At 49.0% G+C, this 19,296-nt stretch overlaps 1 protein-coding gene across 1 annotated transcript; it reads right to left on the bottom strand.

Annotated features, from left to right (window-relative positions):
- Positions 1–1,527: 1,527 nt before the first annotated feature.
- On the bottom strand, positions 1,528–17,972 carry CCDC43 (coiled-coil domain containing 43). The gene is made up of 5 exons (XM_074978876.1): positions 17,787–17,972; positions 9,035–9,122; positions 5,974–6,109; positions 5,044–5,102; positions 1,528–3,094 (listed from the first exon to the last, which is right to left on the bottom strand). The coding sequence occupies exons 1-5, from the start codon at positions 17,952–17,954 to the stop codon at positions 2,907–2,909; spliced, it is 639 nt and encodes a 212-aa protein (XP_074834977.1). The 5' UTR covers positions 17,955–17,972; the 3' UTR covers positions 1,528–2,906.
- Positions 17,973–19,296: the final 1,324 nt, after the last annotated feature.

Raw genomic sequence — 19,296 nt, 5'->3', positions numbered from 1 at the left:
AGCGCTCCTGCTTGTCGGGGTGCCGAAGACGCACTCCAGCCACAGGCACTGCTCACTGGCTCACCAGGCGGGATCAAGCGTGTGGCGCTGCTCCCCAGCTCCAGTGCTGCACACGGCACCACGCACGGACTCAAGCGGGTTGCACCCGGCAACTCTGTTGCAGCCCCCAGTGCCACTGACTGCAGCTCTGCCACCGAGCCTGGTCATCCCAGTCTCCTGGCTGCAGGAACAGCTGGAGGAGGACAACTTCCCATCAACCCCGGACTCTTGATGCCACAAGGGACCTCACTCACAGCCGTGACGGCTCAGCTGCTGGCGTGCCCAACCACTACTTCAGCGCTGGAGCATGGGGCAGGGCAAGGACTGGCGCCGCTGCTTTCCAGTTCAGAGCAAGCAGCACTGGTGCCAGTATAGCAGGCTACAGCGTTCCAGGCACCAGTGACAGCCCCACGGGCTCTTCAACACAGGGCCACCAAGGCCTCAAGGCGACGCCCCTTCACCACGTGTCCTTCCCTTCTGATGGCGAGGGGGACAGGAGTGATTCACGACATTCTCCTGCGCCCTCAGCACCAGCTGATTGACACCAACTTACTGGCCTTACTCTGCCGCACTCCAGGGAGTCCCATGGACGCAAACCCTTGCCCCGCCCGTTAGGCCCACTGGGACACTGGGCTGTGTGCAGGACACAGCTCGGTTACATTACACCTCCGTATTAGGGAACTATGTTTTTGAATATGAATAGGCACATTGGGGTGCATTAGGAGGAGCATTTCTGGCAGATCTACAGAAGTTGTTATTCCCCTGGATCCAGCACTGGTGAGGCCTCATCTGGAGTATTGCTTCCAGTTCTGCACACACCCCACCTCCCCAATTACACAAAGGGTGTGGACACATTGGAGAGAGTCCAGCGGAGGACAATGGAAATGATGAGGGGGCTGGAGCACATGACCTGTGAGGAGAGGCTGAGGGATTTGGGCTTATTAAGTTTGCAGAAGAGAAGAGTGAGAGAGAGCCTTCAGCTTCCTGAAGGGGGGCTCTAACGAGGATGGAGAGAGGCTGTTCTCCATGGTGACAGATGGCAGAACAAGGAGCGATGGGCTGAAGTTACAGAGGGAGAGATGTATGTTGGATATTAGGAAAAACTATTTCCCCAGGAGGGTGGTGAAACACTGGGATGTGTTAACAAGAGAGGTGGTGGATTCTTCATCCCTAGAGGTTTTTGAAGTCCTGGCTTGACAAAATCCAAGCCAGGATGATTTAGTTAGGGCTTTAGGCAGGCGGCTGGACTTGATAACCTCCTGAGGTCCCTTCCAGCCCTAGGATTCTATGAACTCGAATAGGCTCTATACAAAGTGGGGCATGTAATCAATCATCGGAGAGCTTGCAGCAGTTGGAGAAAATAGGAAAATTATTTTTCGCTTTACATACAGATAGTCGGCAGTGTATAAAGTGCTCTAAAACGCTGAGGATGTTTAGAAGAGATTGGAAGTATCAAACAGATCAACACTTCACTTGAGCGAGCCGGTGTGGTGCAGACTTTTAATCCCTATTTGCTCTGATTTGACAGAAATGGAACCAAGAAAAAGTAAAAGATTCCTTAATCTCAGCCAAGCACCATTTTATTGTCTGAGTCAAAAGGGAACACAGGTAGATAAGTCACATTCCCAGCAGTCAGCTGAACAGAACACACTGCCCTTTGTGCAGAAAGCATTCAGTGAAGAACAAGAGGTGCCGAGTGTCACAGAGGAAGGGTTTGCAAGGGCAGCACACACGGACCAAGCAGGAGCACAGGCTGCAGGTGCCCAGGGCAAATGCAGTGTTGTTCCTTCCCTGCCACTTTGAAGCTCTGCTCGTGGGAGGGCGGAAACCTGCACTGTAGTCAGATGCCCTGGTTTTGTGCCCCCTTGCAGAAGCCTGACAAGCTTTTCCGGGAAAGGCTGCGTCTCTGATCGCCAGCCGGTACAGCGTAGGCCACAGCCACATGCCCATCGCGGCAGCTCCAGCAGCACGAGTGCTAGAAGAGACAAGGTGCTCACAGGCCAGCCGCACTGTAATGACCCTGCTTTCTAGAGCTGCTCCAGAGTAAGGCAGCAGGGCAGGGGCAGAAGACCCAGACCCCGCGTGTTCTGGAACACCCCCTGGGGCTAGGACTTGGAGGAGCTGTAGGAAATTTTAAGAAAAAAAGTCCCAGAACAGATAAGCCTCATGGGACTTTCACAAACCCCACAACAGCCACACACACTCCCCACCCCAGAGACAGCAACTGGTCTTCACCCTACCAGCATCAAGGCTTGGTACAGAAACAAGTATGGGCCTGTAGGCAACCGCTCCTGTTCCTTAGCCCTACTTCTCAGCCTTGCAGCACCAATGCCAGGCAAGCCCCGCAGCCGGAGAAGGAAGTCACAGATCGCAGTCATTGTTTGCAGCCTGCTTGCCCCAGGGAAGTCAAAGTTGGCAATAACTACACACCCACCCCAGAGCAGCCCAGCCCCAGGATCAAAGGCCCCAGGTTGCCCCCTGGAAACTGGGGCTTTGCTTACAGTCACAGCCAGTAGTAAGTTATCTCTGGGGTGCTAGGTCAGTACGAGGAGGCAGGAATTGAAGCTTTTCCAAGCCCCGCCCCTGCCACCCCTTTTTTTAAGTGGTCAACAATACAATGCCTGTTATTAAAGAACAATGCAGCCTCTCCCCAGTCCTTCGGTGGACCTGGCCCCAGCACACCGACACCACAAGCACATGGCACATTTTGTATTTACGGGTTTGCAATTCTCCTTTTTTCCTGTGTAAACATAAGGGAAAAGGCTTCCCAGCCCCCCGGCCAGCGCCCTCCCCAGCCACTTTGTTTCACACACCCCCAAGCAAAAGTTCTGCTCTCCTTTGGAGGAGTCCGACAGGACCAATCGCAGCTACCGTTTCCGCTCGCCCTTCTGTGTCCTCTTCTTCTCCTTCTCCTTGCGCTCCTGTCTGGCCAGCTTGTCCTTCTCTCGCTGGAGCTTGTCCTGCTCCCTTTTCCTCTGGCACTCCTCCCGCAGAGAATCTCTTTCCAGCTTCCTGGCATTCACAACATCCTCTAGGTTTGTGTTACGGAACAGCGCTGCATGCAAGGTAAGGATAAAAGATCTGCTTTGCCTGGCCTCTCCGCAATGCTCTCCGCCAAAAGGCATATAAGTAGGCATTAGTACACGTGTGCTGTGCGGGGGGGGGGACGGGGACGGGGGGGGACGACTGCCATACTCCAGATATCCACCCCACTTTCCAGTAGCACCTAATATTGCAGCTGCTCTCTCCAGGTCTTAGAAGCCCATGCTGCACCCTCGCCAGGCCTGCTTTGCAGTGGACTGCCCTCTCCCCAGCCAAGAGAAAGCAGATGCCCAACTCTTCTGATGCAGGGGGTGTGCATAGGGTTTTTGCTTCATTATGAAGTAAGCCAGTGAGTTTGGCCTGGAGGGGTAGCACGGGAAGGAAAGGGGGTGCTGCTTGTTTTTCATGTGAGAACCTCCAGGAATGGCAGTCTGCTTACCCCTCTGTTGCTGCAAGAGCATTTGCTGCTCTAAGACAAAGGCTGCAGCGCACAGGTTTCAAACCCTGCGGGTTACCTCTGAAAAACTGGTCTGTTTCTAGCTGGCAGCGCCTGCGCAAGGGCATGGGATTTTTATCAAAGCCTTGGTGGAGAAGCAGCATTTGAATGATTTTAAATCTAAACTAACAAGTAAAGTGGTCTAACCCCTTTGTGGGCACAGGGGCAGCAATGCAGAAGTGCTCCTGCTGGCCTAGCATTCAGCTGTCATCAGCTGCAGAACCCACCACCGACTGGGCTGTTTCTGAACCAATCTAATGATGGCAACACAAAGCACTGTGCAAGAACGTCCCACTGGGACAGATCCTCAGCTGGGGGAAATCAGCACCACTGACTTACACCAGTTGTGAGACCGTCCCAGATGTGGCTTGGGTTCTCCCGTTTCATAATGGAAGGGGGGTGGAGAGCTGAATCTTTCAAGACGTGCCCCTCCTCCCTACCTCCCACAGTAAGATGCCTAAGGGAAAGTGTATTTGGTAACAGGCAATGACCTGAAAAAGTCACTCCTCCGTTCTCAGGGGGCACACCTGGTCCTCTGCCTCCAGCAAACCAGGCCAGGGAAGAGCTGTGCTCCCAAGGGAACAAAAGCCAACAGCGGGGGCTGGGAACTTCCAGAGTTTTGCAAAAACAAGGAGCCCGGCACCTTAGCGACTAACACATTAGGGCACAAGTTTTCGTGAGACACTACTCATTACCGCAGATCTTATCGTCTGAAGCATCTGCAGCAGTGAGTAGTGTCCCACGAAAGCTTATGCCCTAGTAAGTGCATTAGTCTTTAATGTGCTACCGACTTCTTGTTCTTTCTGCTGCACCAGCCTAACTGCTCCCTCCCTGAAACCTTTCAGAGTTCACGCTGCAGGAGACAAGCCAGGGCACCGCTGCCATGCTGTGCTGCGGCAGGTCACCTTTGAACTCACACCCCTTTGCACCCTACACAGTGGGCCACCCTATTCCAGCCTGCCCACTGGAACATGAGCCTCAGGGCACAGCGTGATTTACAGCCACAGCTATGCAGAGCACACAGGATACTGTAGCTATGCAGGGTACTTTTCACTTCTTGACACACAGGTTATAGTCAGAGGTGCCCCTTGGTAACCTGATTAACCGGCTAATTGCAACCCCAGCTAGGTGGCATCTGACACCATGGCCAGTGTGCACAGAACCAGAATCCCAGCTGCCCTGCAGGGCATGCAGGTGTCACCCCAATTGTTTCTGTCTCCTTAGGGTGGGGTTTCTCCAGGACCATTGAGCACTGGCCAATTCTGCCCCCACTGGAATCAGCATTTACCTTAGATGTCAATGGGGACAAAGTCAGGCTGAGACAGGGCACTTCTGAGAATAACACACTTGGGAGCCCACAAGAAGCAGTTAGTGGCAGCTCAGAAAGAGGACATGGAAATTCCACGCAGAAGTGCCCCTCCAGAAACACCTCTGCAGGCAAGCAAGCTGGGATTTTCAAAGGATACATTTTTCTGATCCAATCGGTAGCGATACTGCAGCAGCACCATCCTCTTCATCTGCTCCAGTGAGAGAACTAAGGAAACCTGCAGACTAGGAATGAACCTGTGCACTTTTGTCCAAGGAGCTCAAAACAGGCCGGACTGTAATTCCCTCAACACAGCGGGCGAGGCGCCAGGAGCTGGGCACAGACCGACCAAATGGATGTCACTCAGAACGGCAGAGTGAGGAATGGAAGCCAGGTCTCCTGGCTGCTGTAGGAGTGGCCTTTGCTGAACACACCCAGCTCGCTCCAGGAGGAGCCCCACCCAGTCACTCTTGTCAGGAGTCACTTGAGACTCTTCTCCAGACAGCGAATGCTGCACAAGCAGGCTGCTGTGGCCAGACCATTCTATCCCTGCTTCCAAGGACAGCTCCCATAGGCCACCACAAGCTGCAGCCCAGCCACTTTGTTACTGGGGTCTGGGGTGGAGGTGGGGGATCCCAAGGTCAATGCACAGCAGGGGACAGGAAGTTTCTTCCCACTGCCACCTAACCCTGCCCTGCACTGTACAATTGGCTAGGTGCATTGGAGGGGTCTCTACACCCTCAGGTCTGCTGCAAGCAGTCAAGTATCACGCTCCAAGGCCCAGTGCTCTGATCCAGCAGGACCTAGGGTGCTAGGGACAGAAAATGAAACTGCCTCCCACAGCAATAGCTCCCAGCCTTTGTTTGCTTCCATGGCTCAAGCAGCCTGTGCAGAACACCACACTGGGCAATGCGGCTCCTGCCAAATCAGCTGCAATGACTGGAAGGGGCATGGGCAGCCCTAGGTCACTAACTAAAATCCCCAGGGAAAGGAAAGGCAGGGGAGGCGGATGCGCACTTTCACCCTAAAAGTAGCCCAGGAAGGCGGTCAGGATCTTCTCAGCATGACGCTTGTGACAGGGAAAGGATATTCCTCCTCGTCAGTTACATTGGCATACTGAGCCAGGAGGGCAGCTTTCCTCAGCTCCTCGTCCTGGGAAACCTTCTTCGGCTTCACGACGATCTGGGCCTGCTTTTCGATCATGCTGGTGATTGCCTGGATCTCATCTGAGAAGGGGAGAAATCAGGGTATTAACAAGAGCTTCCGTTGCTGCTAACAGCTGGGGTCCCACATGGCCAGATGGAGGCCACGTATGTTCTCTCTATAGGCAATGGCTGGTGTGTCATTCCCACTGGAGTTTACCCTGCTCACAAACAAGTGCCTTTGCCTACACTGCTAGTATGGTAGGTTAACAACTGAATGCCTTCTAAAACCCCAAGCCACCCAACAAATTTTCTGCCCCTCCCCGCCCCCTGCAATCTCTCACGCATTGGACAGTACAAGTTAAGGCAGTCCTTTGTTTACAGTCAATTTCACTGTATGTCTCCTTAGTACCACAACCTTCAGCTGAAACCGCAGGTAAATATTCCTTTCCTGCCAAATTTTAGTCAGGGGTATACGGTGAAAGTCAGGGACAGGTCACTGTCACCCTCTCCCCCCATGCTTTATTAGAACTGGCTTACAAATATGCATAACTTAAGGACGCCTTAGGCAAAATGCACCATGTGACTTTTAAAGTTACAATCTGCTGAGTGTGTATATTCTCTTTGTGAGCATGTATCATCCTTGTACATGAAGTTAGAAATCTTAAGTGGAAACCCATTATTAATGCGAGTCTTCCAGTGAAAGCGATCAGTGGTACTTGAGGAATTTAATGGCCCAGTGACCAAGAAAAAGATTGGTAAATGGCTTCGTTTATCCTAAAAACAAGCAGCCCTGTAGCACCTTAAAAACTAGTAATTTTATTTATTAGGTAATGAGCTTTCAAGAGCGCATTACCTAATACATTTGTTAGTCTTTAAGGTGCTACAGGACTGCTTGTTTTTTGTGACGCTACAAACTAACACGGCTACCCCTCCAAGTTTATCTTCTAAGCCTAAAGTGTGGTTGTCCTGCAGACATGTGACCGTGCCACCTGGCACTGGACTCCACCTCGAATCCTGTGTTAAACAGGGTGTTTCTGCCCTTGAGAAACTCTATTCAATGAATGGGGAGCAATTAGCTTTGTCATCAGCTGGCTTTTGAGACTGCCTCCCCACCCTAAGAAGAGACACACGAAGATAACCCAAAAGACTAACACACTCTAAGAAACTGTTGACCCAGGCCAGAGAAAAGATCAACTCTGGCTGGTGAAGAATCACATCTAAGAATTAGGGTGAGGAATAGGGTTTATAACAACTTCTTCTAATGTATTAGGCTTAACTAGCACATTTGGTTCATTTTGTCTTAGTAACTTCTTTTGATTTGTTTTCACTTACAATCACATAAATCCTACTTTTTACACTAAGTATTATCATCAAGCCCAGTGTCAATAATTGTTACCGGGGGGGTGGGGGTGTACCACAGCTGTGCAGATAGCTGTTTCACTGATAGAGGGCTGACCTTACAAGCTTTTGTTCTGTAAAACTTTATACAGACAGAGCTAGATGGATTTATTTGGGGTTTTGCTTCCTTTTGAGGATTCCTGTGACACCTGGTAGACTAACAGATATTTTGGAGCATAAGCTTTCGTGGGCAAAGACCTGCTTTGTCAGATGCATGAGTGGAGGTGGTTTCAGAGGAGGATTTAAAGAGGGAGTCTCAGTAAAGGGGAGGGCCTGAGTTGACAAGGTCTATTCAGTCAGGGTGGATGTGGCCCATTAGCCCCAGTTAATGCAGAGTTGTGAACATCAAGAGAGGAAAAGTCAAGTCAGTTCAGCCGGGGGATGTGGTCCATTGTCAGGTGCTAATGTGGAGACGTGAACATTAAGAGCGGAGAAACTGCTTTTGTAATGGGGTGTGATATTCACACCTCCACACTAGGAACTGACAATGGGCCACATCCCCCTGACTGAACTGACTGGATTTCTCCTCTCTTGATGTTCACAACTCCACATTAACTGCCACTAATGGGCCACATCCACCCTGACTGAACTGACCTCATCAGCTCTGGCCCTCCCCTTTACTGAGGACCTCTTTAAATCCTCCTCTGAAACCCGCCTATTCATGCATCTGATGAAGTGGGTCTTTGCCCATGAAAGCTTATACTCCAAAATATCTGTTAGTCTATAAGGTGCCACAGGAATTCTTGTTGTTTTTGAAGATACAGACTAACTTGGCTACCCCTCTGATACTCTTGAGGATTGTGTCCTTGGACCTTATTACCCATGTGTAAGGTAAGAAGAAATAGCAGTGGGTATAGAAAGAGCAGCACAAGGAAACACTGACACAACAACAGTGCTCGTGATGGGCTGTGGTCTCACCAGACCAGCTGCTTAACTAGTTTCAAGTGTTCTGCAATGATCACAACAAAGGAGTTTTAAAGAGGGATTTGAAAGGCGGCAATGGGATAGCTCTGGAGATGTTTACATGGCACTCCTCCCAAACATGAGGAGCAACATGGGCAAAAGCATGAAAGTGCTTTTTAAACACTTTCATCAGTGTAAAAGAGCTCATACCACTAAAGCGTACGCCAGCTTAGGGAGCCAACGAACTTTACTGGTATGACCATTCTGATACCAATCATGCTCCTAACCACACAGCTATGGCAGTAAAACTTAGTTACATGTTTCTTTAAACAGAGACAATCACCTCCAAGGTGGGTTGCATGCTAAGCACCCGATCACCCAAGACAAAACTTAGGTGTAACCTAAGCTGCAAGTTTTGTGAAGTTATGTTTTACAAAATCCAGTAGAGATAGTACTCTCTTCCTCATGGAGGACTATGAAACCAAACAGCAGCAGTAAAACCAGCCATGTTTCATGTCCCCAGGTGAGCGAAAAACAAAAATGCAGCAATGGCAATGAACAGTCAATGAGATTTGCAACCATATTTGTAATCTCAGGATTTACTGCTAATAAAGCTAAAGGAGTTTCTAGGGGCAAGTCTCATCTCACAATGACCATTGTATTACATGTGCTGTTTGATCAAGACATGCAAAGCATCAACACTACCTTCTTTTTCCTCTCTTATGCCAACATTCCGAGCTTCAGACCACTTCACGACTATTTCCCTGCAGACATCCTGTAACAGATCTTCTTCCTAATAAGGAAGAAAGAGATTTTCAGCTTCTGAACTAAAAAAATTAGCCTGCCGCAAAATCAGTATGAATAAAAGACTTAAAGAATCAGAACAGCAAGAGCCAAGTCCAAAGCAGAAATTTAATTCTTCACACTATACTTCATGGGATATAGGCACTTTATTGAATGGGAGTAACAAACATTTTTGGTCTAACCAAAGAAATCTGCCAAGGTCCTTACATAATATCTATCATGATCTTCAGGTGTGTGTTCACATGACCACCACACAAATATCAGCACAAAGGTTCTGACCACTTTGCAGCATTTCAGGAGATCCTGCACAGGGATTTTTCTTACTTGAGTGAGATTCAGTGCTGGCTAGGTGTGCTGGGTTCCCAGTCACAATGAGTGCCTCAGCCACAGCAGATTCAGGGGCTGAGGGTAGGCACCACTCTCTGCTGCAGACATGACCCTTCACTGGGGCTTAACAGGTTGTGCAGACAGGGAGCTTAGCTGGTCACAGAACTAAAAATTAATGCTAGCCTAGGTACAAGTGATCATGACTTGCTCCCATTTATAATGCAGAAGCAGAATAAAGTCAACACCAGCAGTACACATGCTTGGCACTTAAACAGGGCCAGTTGCACACAGCTGAACACAGATAAGAGCCAAATGAGCTGGGACAGAAATGTACTCAATCATTGAAAAACAGCCTATGAGATGTACCAAAAGATAACTGCCCACAACTTAGGAAGAAGCCTGTCCTAGTTAAAAATAATCATCCTGGTTTAGAGGGGAAATTAAGGGAACAATTAAAAAGGAAAAATAATATAGAACAATCGGAAGAAAGTATCAGGGGGTGGCCGTGTTAGTCTGTAGCTTCGAGAGCAAGAAGTCTTGTGGCACCTTATGGACTAACATATTTTGGAGCATAAGCTTTTGTGGGCAAAGACCCGCTTCATCAGATGCATGAGTGGGGGCGTGGTTTGAGAGGGATATTTAAAGAGTGGGGTCCCAGTAAAAGGGAGGACCAGAGCTGACAAGGTCTATTCAGCAAGGTGGAAATGGCCCAGTATCAATAGTACTTATCAAAAGAGGAAAAAACAAGTTAGATCAGACAGGGGGATGTGAGCCTTCCTCAGAGTCTAATGGGGAGATACTAACACCCAGGGCAGGGAAGCTGTTTTTGTAAGCTGCGAGCCACTCCCAGTCTCTGTTTAATCCATGGTTAATGGAGTCAAATTTGCAAATAAATTGCAGCTCAGAGATTTCTCTCTCCATTTGTTTTTTGAAATTTCTTTGTTTCAGAACTGTCACCCTTAAATCTGCCAGAGTGTCCAGGGAGACTGAAGTGTTCCCCCACAGACTTCTGTATGTTACCATTCCTGATGTCTTACTTATGTCCATTTATTCTTTTACGGAGAGACTGTCCAGTTTGGCCAATGTAAATTGCAGTGGGGCATTGCTGGCCCATGATGGCATACATTATATTAGTAGATGTGCAGGTAAAGGAGCCCCTGATGGTATGGTTGATGTTAGGTCCTGTGATGATGTCATTATCATCATCAATAACCATGGGCTCAGTGTCCGTTGGTGTCTGATGCCTCTCTCACTATTTCCTTCCATCTTTCCCTGTCCAGTGCAGAGCGGCTTAGTTTCTGTAGACTAGATCCTCACCAATCTCCTACGTTATCTATCCATTCTCTGTGGGGTCTGCCTCTCCTATTCGAACCATCCATTATGCCGAATACCAGGGTCTTGACTGTTCGTTCGTCATTCATTCTGCAAATATGTCCAAATAGTTGTAGCTTCCATTTTATAACCTTCTGCAGCAGGTTCTCTTTCGGCTGTATCGTCCTATATAATTCCTCACTGGTGACCTTCTGCATTCATCCTATTCTCAGAATCTTTCTATAACAACTCCTTTCAAATGCCAATATTCTTCTTTTTGAATCTTTCATTATCACCCATGTCTCTCATCCATACAACATGCTGCTGAATACACACGTTTTCAAGACACCCAGCTTCGTTCTTAAGCTAGTTGCTTTGCTTTTCCAGATCTTATCCATCGCCTTCAAACTCGCTCTTCCTTTCGCTATTCTAGCCGCTATTTCCTTCTTACAGTCTAGATCATACGTTATGTTGCTCCCCAGATATGCGAACTTCTCTACATATTCTAGTTCAATAGCATCCACACTGATCTTCCTTCTTATTTCCTTATCTCCAAATACCATTTTTTTAAATCAATGTTCATAATCAGTCCGTACTGCTTCCCTTCTTCGTTTAACACCTGCACCGTTTTCGCTAGCTTCTCCTCATCTTCCTCTATAACTATATCATCCGCGAACCTCAAGTTGTTAATTCTTTTCCTGGGCACAGATATCTCCTCTACCTCTTCCTTGATCTTGTCCATCGCTCTCTCCAGATGGGCGATGAAGATACTTGGCGATATTGGATCTCCTTGTCTCGTACCTCTACTTGTTTTAAACCAACTTCCCAACTCTCTGTATGTTTTCACCGCTGCCTCTACATTATCATTGATATCTTTCAACAACTGTATTAGTCTGCTATCTATTCCCAAGTCACTGCCCAAGTCACTTTCTGATCTATACTGTCAATGACTTTTGAAAATTGACGAAGCAAGTTATTGTTCTTTCGTTGAGCTTTCTCCGCTATCAGTCTTAGTGGCAATATCTGCAGTATGGTACTTCTATGTTTTCTGAATCCTGCTTGCTCACCTGCTATATGTTCTTCTATCTGCGATCTTAATGTCTCAGTCAGTATCATCATCAGCACCTCACCTAGATGACTCATTAGGGCAATCAGTCTGTAGTTCTTGCAGTCCAATGTACTTCCTTCCTTGGGTATTGTCACTAGCACAGATCTTGTCCGTTCCTTAGGTGCCTTCCCTTCCTTCCATGCTATATTACATAGTTGGTGTATTTCCTGAATCATGCTTTCTCCGCCATATTTGATCATCTCCCCGTGATCTTATTTCCAGGGATCTTGTTGTTCTTAAGTCGTTTCACTGCTTTTTCTATTTCCTCCTTTGAAACATCAGTCTTGCTCTCAATACTCGGGGGGAGGGGGGGGGTCATCTCTTTCAATTCTTCAATCAGTCTCTCTGAGACACTCGGGTCTAACTGTGCTTTGTGTAGATCAGTGCAATATCTCGTCCACTGCTGTACAATCTTCTCCCTGTTCATGAGCACTTCTTTGTTCTCATCTTTCATTGCCATCTGCTTTGGTTGCCATTTGCTATTAATATTTCCAATTGTCTTATGGCGAATGTAAGACCAGGGAGGTGTATAGCACCTCCCGATATCTTCACATTGCTCCTCTAACCATTTCTCCTTATCCTTTCTGGCTGCTTTCCTTACCTCATTGCATTTCACCCTATTTTGCTGTTCTGCCATCTCAGAAACATCTCTTCTGATCTTCAACGCTCTTTTCTCTTGAACCAACTTCAGTGTCTTCTGGGTAATCCACTTCTTATTGATCTTTTCTTCTTCTGGAACAGTCTGCTCAATTGCCTCTTCTATAGCGGTGGCTATCCCTGCAACTCTCTTAGCTAGGTCTTTCTCTGTGGCAATATTCTTAATCTTTTCTTCGAGCACTGTTCTGTATGCATTCCCTGTTTCTTCCTCACATAGCCTCGCCACGTCTCTTTTCTTAAACTGTCTTACATTTTCTTTTGAGTTTTATCTTGATGTTTGTGATCACTAGACTGTGGTCTGAGTCTATATCCACTCCTTGGAAAGTTTGGTACTGATATTATCCATCTTCTTATCAAAATCATATCTATCATGTTCTTGGACTTCCCGTCATTTGATCACCATGTCCACTTCCTACAGTCCTTTTGTTGGAATCTCGTGTTGCAAATCACCATCTCACGCCCTCTAGCAAACTTTTAACAGTTTCTCACCTCGTTGGTTTCTTTTTCCATATCCAAACCTTCCCATGACTCTCTCCCAACCTTCATTATCTGTTCCAACCTTCGCATTCCAATCTCCTCCAATGATCAACACATCTTTCTTCTGTATCTCCTCCACCGTCTTTGTCAGTTTTTATAATATAGTTCAATCTCCTCCTCAGTGACATGGGTGCATGCACCTGAATGACTGAGATGCTGAACGGTTTTGCTTTGAATTGCGTGACCATCATTCTTGCACTCACCAGTTTGTATCCTAATAATGCTCTGCTAGCTGTTTTGCTAAGAAGGAATCCAACTCCTGCTTCATGCTTCGTTTCGTTTCCTGACCAAATGACTTTGCAACTGCATCTCTCTCCTGAACCCGTCCAACGCATCTCTGCCAGTCCAAGCATATCACATCGATATCTCCCCATTTCCTTCCGAAGCAGCTCTAATTTTCCAGTTGCCCACAGTGTTCGGACATTCCATGCTCAATGGATAGCATACGTGTTAGGTGTAATTTTCTTTTGGTAGCCAGCTTACCGACCGGGTGACGTCCGAGCCAGCATCTTTCAACATTTGGTTGTACTGGCATCAGATTTCATTCGTATTGTTGTTTGACGGTCAGCGCATCAACACACTTCTGACCAACCCTCCTCCTTCATCCAGGCTTGGGACTGGCATGGAGCTCTCACTGGCTTCATGGCGGATTTGTGATGATGTCACTGGTGTAGATACATGAGCAGAGTTGCCAGTGAGGACTGTTGCAGGGGCTGGTTCCAGGCCTAGAGTCACTGGTTTGTGATTTGTAGTGGCTGGTGAGGATTTGTTTAAGGTTGGCAGGCTGTCTGTAGGCGATGACAGGCCTGCCTCCCAAGGTCTGTGAGAGTGAAAGATCATTGTTCAGGATGGGTTGCAGTCACTGATGATGCGTTGGAGAGGCCTGAGGTGGGGGCTGTATGTGGTGGTCAGTGGTGTTCTCTTGTTTTCCTTGCCAGGTCTGTCTTGTAGCAGGTGGTTTCTGAGTACCCATCTGGCTCTATCAATCTGTTTCCTCACTTCCTTAGGTGGGTATTGTAGTTTGAAGAAAGCTTGGCAAAGGTCTTGTAGATGTTTGTCTCTGTCTGATGGATCAGAGCAAACACAGTTGTACCTTAGTGCCTGGCTGTATACAATGGATCATGTAGTATGTCCTGGATGGAAGCTGGAGATGCGTAGATAAGCATAGAGGTCCATGGGTTTTTGGTATAGGGTGGTATTTATGTGACCGTTGCTTATCTGCCCAGTAGTATCCAGGAAGTGAATTTCTTGGGTGGACAGGTCCAGGTTAAGGTTGATGGTGGGGTGGAAACTGCTGAAATCACTGTGGAACTCCTCAAGAGCCTCCTTCCCATGGGTCCAGATGATGAAGATGTCATCAATGTAGCACAGGTAGAGGAGGGGCGCTAGAGGACAAGAACTGAGAAAGTTTTGTTCCAGGTCAGCCATAAAAACATCGGCATACTGTGGGGCCATGCCGGTGCCCATAGCAGTGTCACTGATTTGAAGATATAATTTGTCCCCAAATCTGAAATAGTTGTGAGTGAGGACAACGTCACAAAGCTCCACAACCATTTGTGCCTCTGTCTCATCAGGGATAATGTTCCTAATAAGCCTGGAGTTCATCTTCATGTGGGATATTGGTGTAAAGGGCCCGTACGTCCATGGTGGCCAGGATGGTGTTTTCAGGAAGGTCACCAATGGACTGTAGTTCCCCGAGGATGTCAGTGGTATCTCGAAGAAAGCTGGGGGTGCTGGTAGTATAGGGTCTAAGTAGAGAGTCCACATATCCATACAATCCTGGGGTGAGGGTGCCAATGCCTGAGATGATTGGGTGTCCAGGATTTCCAGGTTTATGGATCCTGGGTAGCAGGTAGAATAAACCTGATTGGGGTTCAAGGGGTGTGTCTGTGTAAATCTGTTCCTGTGTTTTTATAGGGAAGGTTTTGAGCAGATGCTGTAGTTTCTTTGTGTATTCCTCAGTGGGATCCTTGAACAGAGGCCTGTAGAATGTGGTACTGGAGAGTTGCCTGGCAGCCTCCTTTTGGTAGTCTGTCCTATTCATGACAACAACAGCGCGTCCCTGGACAACAATGTCAGTGACTCTAGGCCTGGAACCCGCCCCTGCAACAGTCCTCGCTGCCAACTCTGCTCATATATCTACACCAGTGACATCACCACAGGACCTAACATCAACCATACCATCAGGGGCTCCTTTACCTGCACATCTACTAATATAATATATGCCATCAGTGCCAGCAATGCCCCACTGCAATTTACATTGGCCAGACTGGACAGTCTCTCCGTAAAAGAATAAATGGACATAAATCAGACATCAGGAACAGTAATGTACAGAAGCCTGTGGGGGAACACTTCAATCTCCCTGGACACTCAGTGGCAAATTTAAGGGTGACAGTTTTGAAACAAAGAAATTTCAAAAATCAAATGGAGAGAGAAACCTCTGAGCTGCAATTCATTCGCAAATTTGACTCCATTAACCAAGGATTAAAGAGAGACTGGGAATGGCTCACAGCTTACAAAACCCTGGGTGTTAGTATCTCCCCATTAGACTCTGAGGAAGGCTCACATACTCCTGTCTGACCTAACTTGTTTTTTCCTCTTTTGATAAGTACTATTGATACTGGGCCATTTCCACCTTGCTGAATAGACCTTGTCAGCTCTGGCCCTCCCTTTTACCAGGAACCCACTCTTTAAATACCCCTCTGAAACCTTCCCCACCCCCACTCACGCATCTGATGAAGTGGGTCTTTGCCCACGAAAGCTTATGCTCCGATTGGAAGAAGGGAGAAGCTGATAATGAATGAAAAACATAAGTTAGGGATTGTAAAAAATAGATAAGGGGAGATGGATGCAAAGAGAAATCAATGGGCAAGAGAGTTAAGACAAGGAGGTTGGTTTTTGAATCTATTAGGAACAAAACAAATACTGATAAAGGTACTAGCCCAGTACTGGATAGGAGTGACAGATTACAGAGTGCTATCCGTCACAGTTCAGCCAAGGAATGCAGAGGTGCTTTACCAGTTGTTTCTCCATCGTCTCCCCCTAAAAAGGGAACTCAGAGGGCAGGCAATCATTTCTTAAATAGGGAAACACCAGCAGAATTCACACTGAATCTCTTCATTCAGAAAAGTCTACAGCAGTGTTTTGCTCCCTTATTTGATGTGCTCCCCTTCTTTGTGTCTGTAAGTAGATAACTGCATCCCCACCTAAAAAGTACATATGCTGGTTAAAAAATCAATATGCAGTAAGGCAGCAATTCACACAGAGCCAATGATCCACTGTAATAAGGGCAAAAGCAAAACTGTGTTTGTGATCAATGCACACAGCATCTCAGCAAATGGATTGACCAGAAATGCCAACAATTTTATGTGCTGCTATGGAAAGTTAACAGAAATCTATCAAAATGCCCAGTGCCGTCTAAGGGCCTGATATGTCTGCAGGAATCAGCTTTGGCATTTATTCACTGTTGCGGGTAAATGTGCAGTTTCCTCCCCTGCACACATGGCTGCTCCTCAGCCCATTTGAGACCCTCTGGTCTAAAGGAAAGATCACCCAACAGCTCACCAGACACCAACAGCCCTGAAGTTCAGAAATGGATAGATTCATAAGTCAAACTTTCATAAGTTCTGAATATTTCTCAATTATTAGATTATCATGACAGACAACGTTTGTTTTAAGTACTTTTAAGTGCCTATTACTACGTTATCTGACTCAGAATCAAAGATGACTTAACTCCACAGAACTGGTAAATAAGCAGAATTGTAAAGCCTTAAGCACCCAGCCTCATACAGACAACTGCATGGAGTCTCCAGAGAAATCAACTGGGACCGAGTCCTTCTCTGTGGAGCAAAGCAAACCGGTCACAGTAAGAGTGTATCAGAGGAGTTCAAAGGAAAGTCCCAGGGTACAGCCAAGAAGATCAAGGTCAGGGAAATTATAGTAAAACATGGGATGGCCACATGGTGCCCAAGATTAACCCCATCAGGGAACAAGAATCAGAAAGTAGCCAAGTCAATCTGTATCTTCAAAAACAGCGAGAAGTCCTGTGGCAACTTACAGACTAACAAAGATTTTGGAGCACCAACTTTCGTGGGAAAAACGCACTCTGAAGACCCTGGCGAAGCAGGTCTTTGCCCATGAAAACTTATGTTCCTAAATATCTGTTAGTCTATAAGGTGCCACAGGACTTCTTGTTCCCATCGGGGAACTATTCTGAAGAGAGACAAGCCAGGGGTTAGCTCCCCTTACAGGCAGCCCTACCAGAACACGAAGGAAAAGGCGCTGGGGATTCATACGCTTCAGCGGGACGTGCGCTAGAGGGTTAGCCGGGTTTGTCGGCAGCCCCGAAGCCAGCGGGGAGCCCTGCGGCACCTTACAGACCGACGGGTATTTTGGAGCATAAACTTTCCTGGGCGAAAATCTGTTAGTCCGGAAGGTGCCACAGGACTCGAGCAGACGGATCCAGACAGGCGCGACAGTTCGGGGGTCACTGGGGCGGGGTGGGGGGCCGCCTTCAGCACCCGAGCCAGAGTCCAGTGAGAGGCTGGGCAGGGCCGGCGGGGCCCGGTCACGGGCAGCCTCTTCGGCTGGCCCCCTCCGCGCACCTGGCGCCGGGGCCGGATGGGGCCCGTCTCGCGTCCCACCTCCCCAGGCGCGAGCCCTGCGGACCCGGCAGGCACCGGGGGCGGGGAGGCGGCGCGGCGGGGCCCTCACCAGGCAGGCGGCCAGCACCGCGTGCAGCGCGTCCAGCCGCTCCTCGTCGCTCTCCTCCTCGCGCAGCAGCCCCTGGATGTAGGCGGCGTAGACAGCCCGGTCCAGCCCCAGCACCTCCAGCCGCCCCGCCAGCCACGGCTCGAAACCGCCCGGCCCCAGCGCCGCCATCTTGGCCTCCGGCAGCTCCTCCTCGCCGCGCGGGAGTCCCTGCCCCGCCCCCGCCAGCGACGGCGGCCGCTTGGGCCAAACGCCTGCGGCCCGGCCCCGCCCCCTCCGCGCGTGCACGGCCCTGGCCGCAGTTGGAGCCGGCGGCGAGTGAGCAGCGGTCCGGCCGGCCGCCCGGAGCTGCTGGGAGGAGGGTTGGTGTCGGGCGGGACAGGCCAGGACACTCTGCTGAGAACCGCTGCTCTAAACGCGTGTGGGGAGCGGGGAGCAGGAGCGCGCAGCGCTGCCGAAGGCCGGGAGGAGTGAGTCTCCCAGAGGTCATCTGCATGAGAATGCAAAGGGCGGCAGGTGTGATACCTTTCCAGGCAAAGCCTAATGGGCAGCAAGTCAGCCGTGAGATTTGGTCTGTTGTGAACATGTAGTTGTAAAATCACAATTTAAGCTGACACTTAGTGTGGGAGTTGTGAGATCTCACCAACGCTCTGGGTTGTTGTGGGGGACAGGGCAGTCGCCTTAGCTGCGTGAGACATTGATTGCACAGGGCTCCCTGGTTTAAAGCCTTGTGAGAGAGAAGGGGAGGGGCACTGGTTGAGCCAGCTCGCTGAGTGCCATGGCCCTGCTTATGCCTTGGCCGTATAGCTATAAGCCTGGCTTAACTAACCCTCCCCACCTGTTGAAAGGTAGAGCTGGGTACTAGGGTGTTTGTAAAACCCCATGTGAGAGATACCAGGAGCTGAAATCACAGAGTGGCAGCTGAGGCCATGCAGAGCTGAAATCACAGGGTTCTGCCTTAGGGTGATCCCAAGCAGTGGGGTTAGGAGTGGCAGGCAGCTGGTAAGCATGGCAGTGGATGACAGCAACCGGCAGGTGGCCGGTAGGCGCGATGGCGGGCTACGGCTGGTGGCAGCAAGGGGAGGCTACAGACAAGTGGACAGCTAGTATTGCCCTGGTGATGTATCTGTGGGCTTTGGGTTTGGGACTGCACCACAGAAGGTACATCCTGTAACTGTGTGTGGGGTAAAGGGCCAAGAGCCCCCAGAAAGAGACTGGGTTCTACTGCAAATGGGGATCGTATCTGGGTGAAGGGGGTTTGTCTCTTCTGTGCTGAGATACACTGCATCTGTCACTGTAACCTTGGGGTAGGTTATGGTCATCAAACAAGCCATTTCTATCTCAGACTCTGTGCTTGCGAGGGGGAGGGGAGAACCGCCTTACAGGCACCCAGCACGGGGGTGAAATTGTCCCAGGCCACTGGGTGGGGGCTCGAGCCGGTTGGTTGTATCCTTGACAGGAAAACCCCACAAGAGTTGAACTCGGCCCTTCTGGCAGGCATCTGGCATTAACA

Source organism: Carettochelys insculpta, chromosome 28 (genome assembly GCF_033958435.1).
Source record: "Carettochelys insculpta isolate YL-2023 chromosome 28, ASM3395843v1, whole genome shotgun sequence".
Classification (NCBI taxonomy): Eukaryota; Metazoa; Chordata; order Testudines; family Carettochelyidae; genus Carettochelys; species Carettochelys insculpta.
Note: the sequence above shows the minus strand (reverse complement) of the source record. Positions and strands in the feature narration are given on the sequence as shown.

Bases quoted from the DNA above. Each gene is read 5' to 3' on its own strand.
- CCDC43 (XM_074978876.1), bottom strand. From the start codon at position 17,954: ATGGCGGCGCTGGGGCCGGGCGGTTTCGAGCCGTGGCTGGCGGGGCGG. The intron at 6,110-9,034 runs GTAGTGTTGATG...TCCCCTTCTCAG, and splicing joins CATAAGAGAGGAAAAAGAAG to ATGAGATCCAGGCAATCACC. The intron at 5,103-5,973 runs ATATCCTTTCCC...TAGTTCTCTCAC, and splicing joins AATGTAACTGACGAGGAGGA to TGGAGCAGATGAAGAGGATG.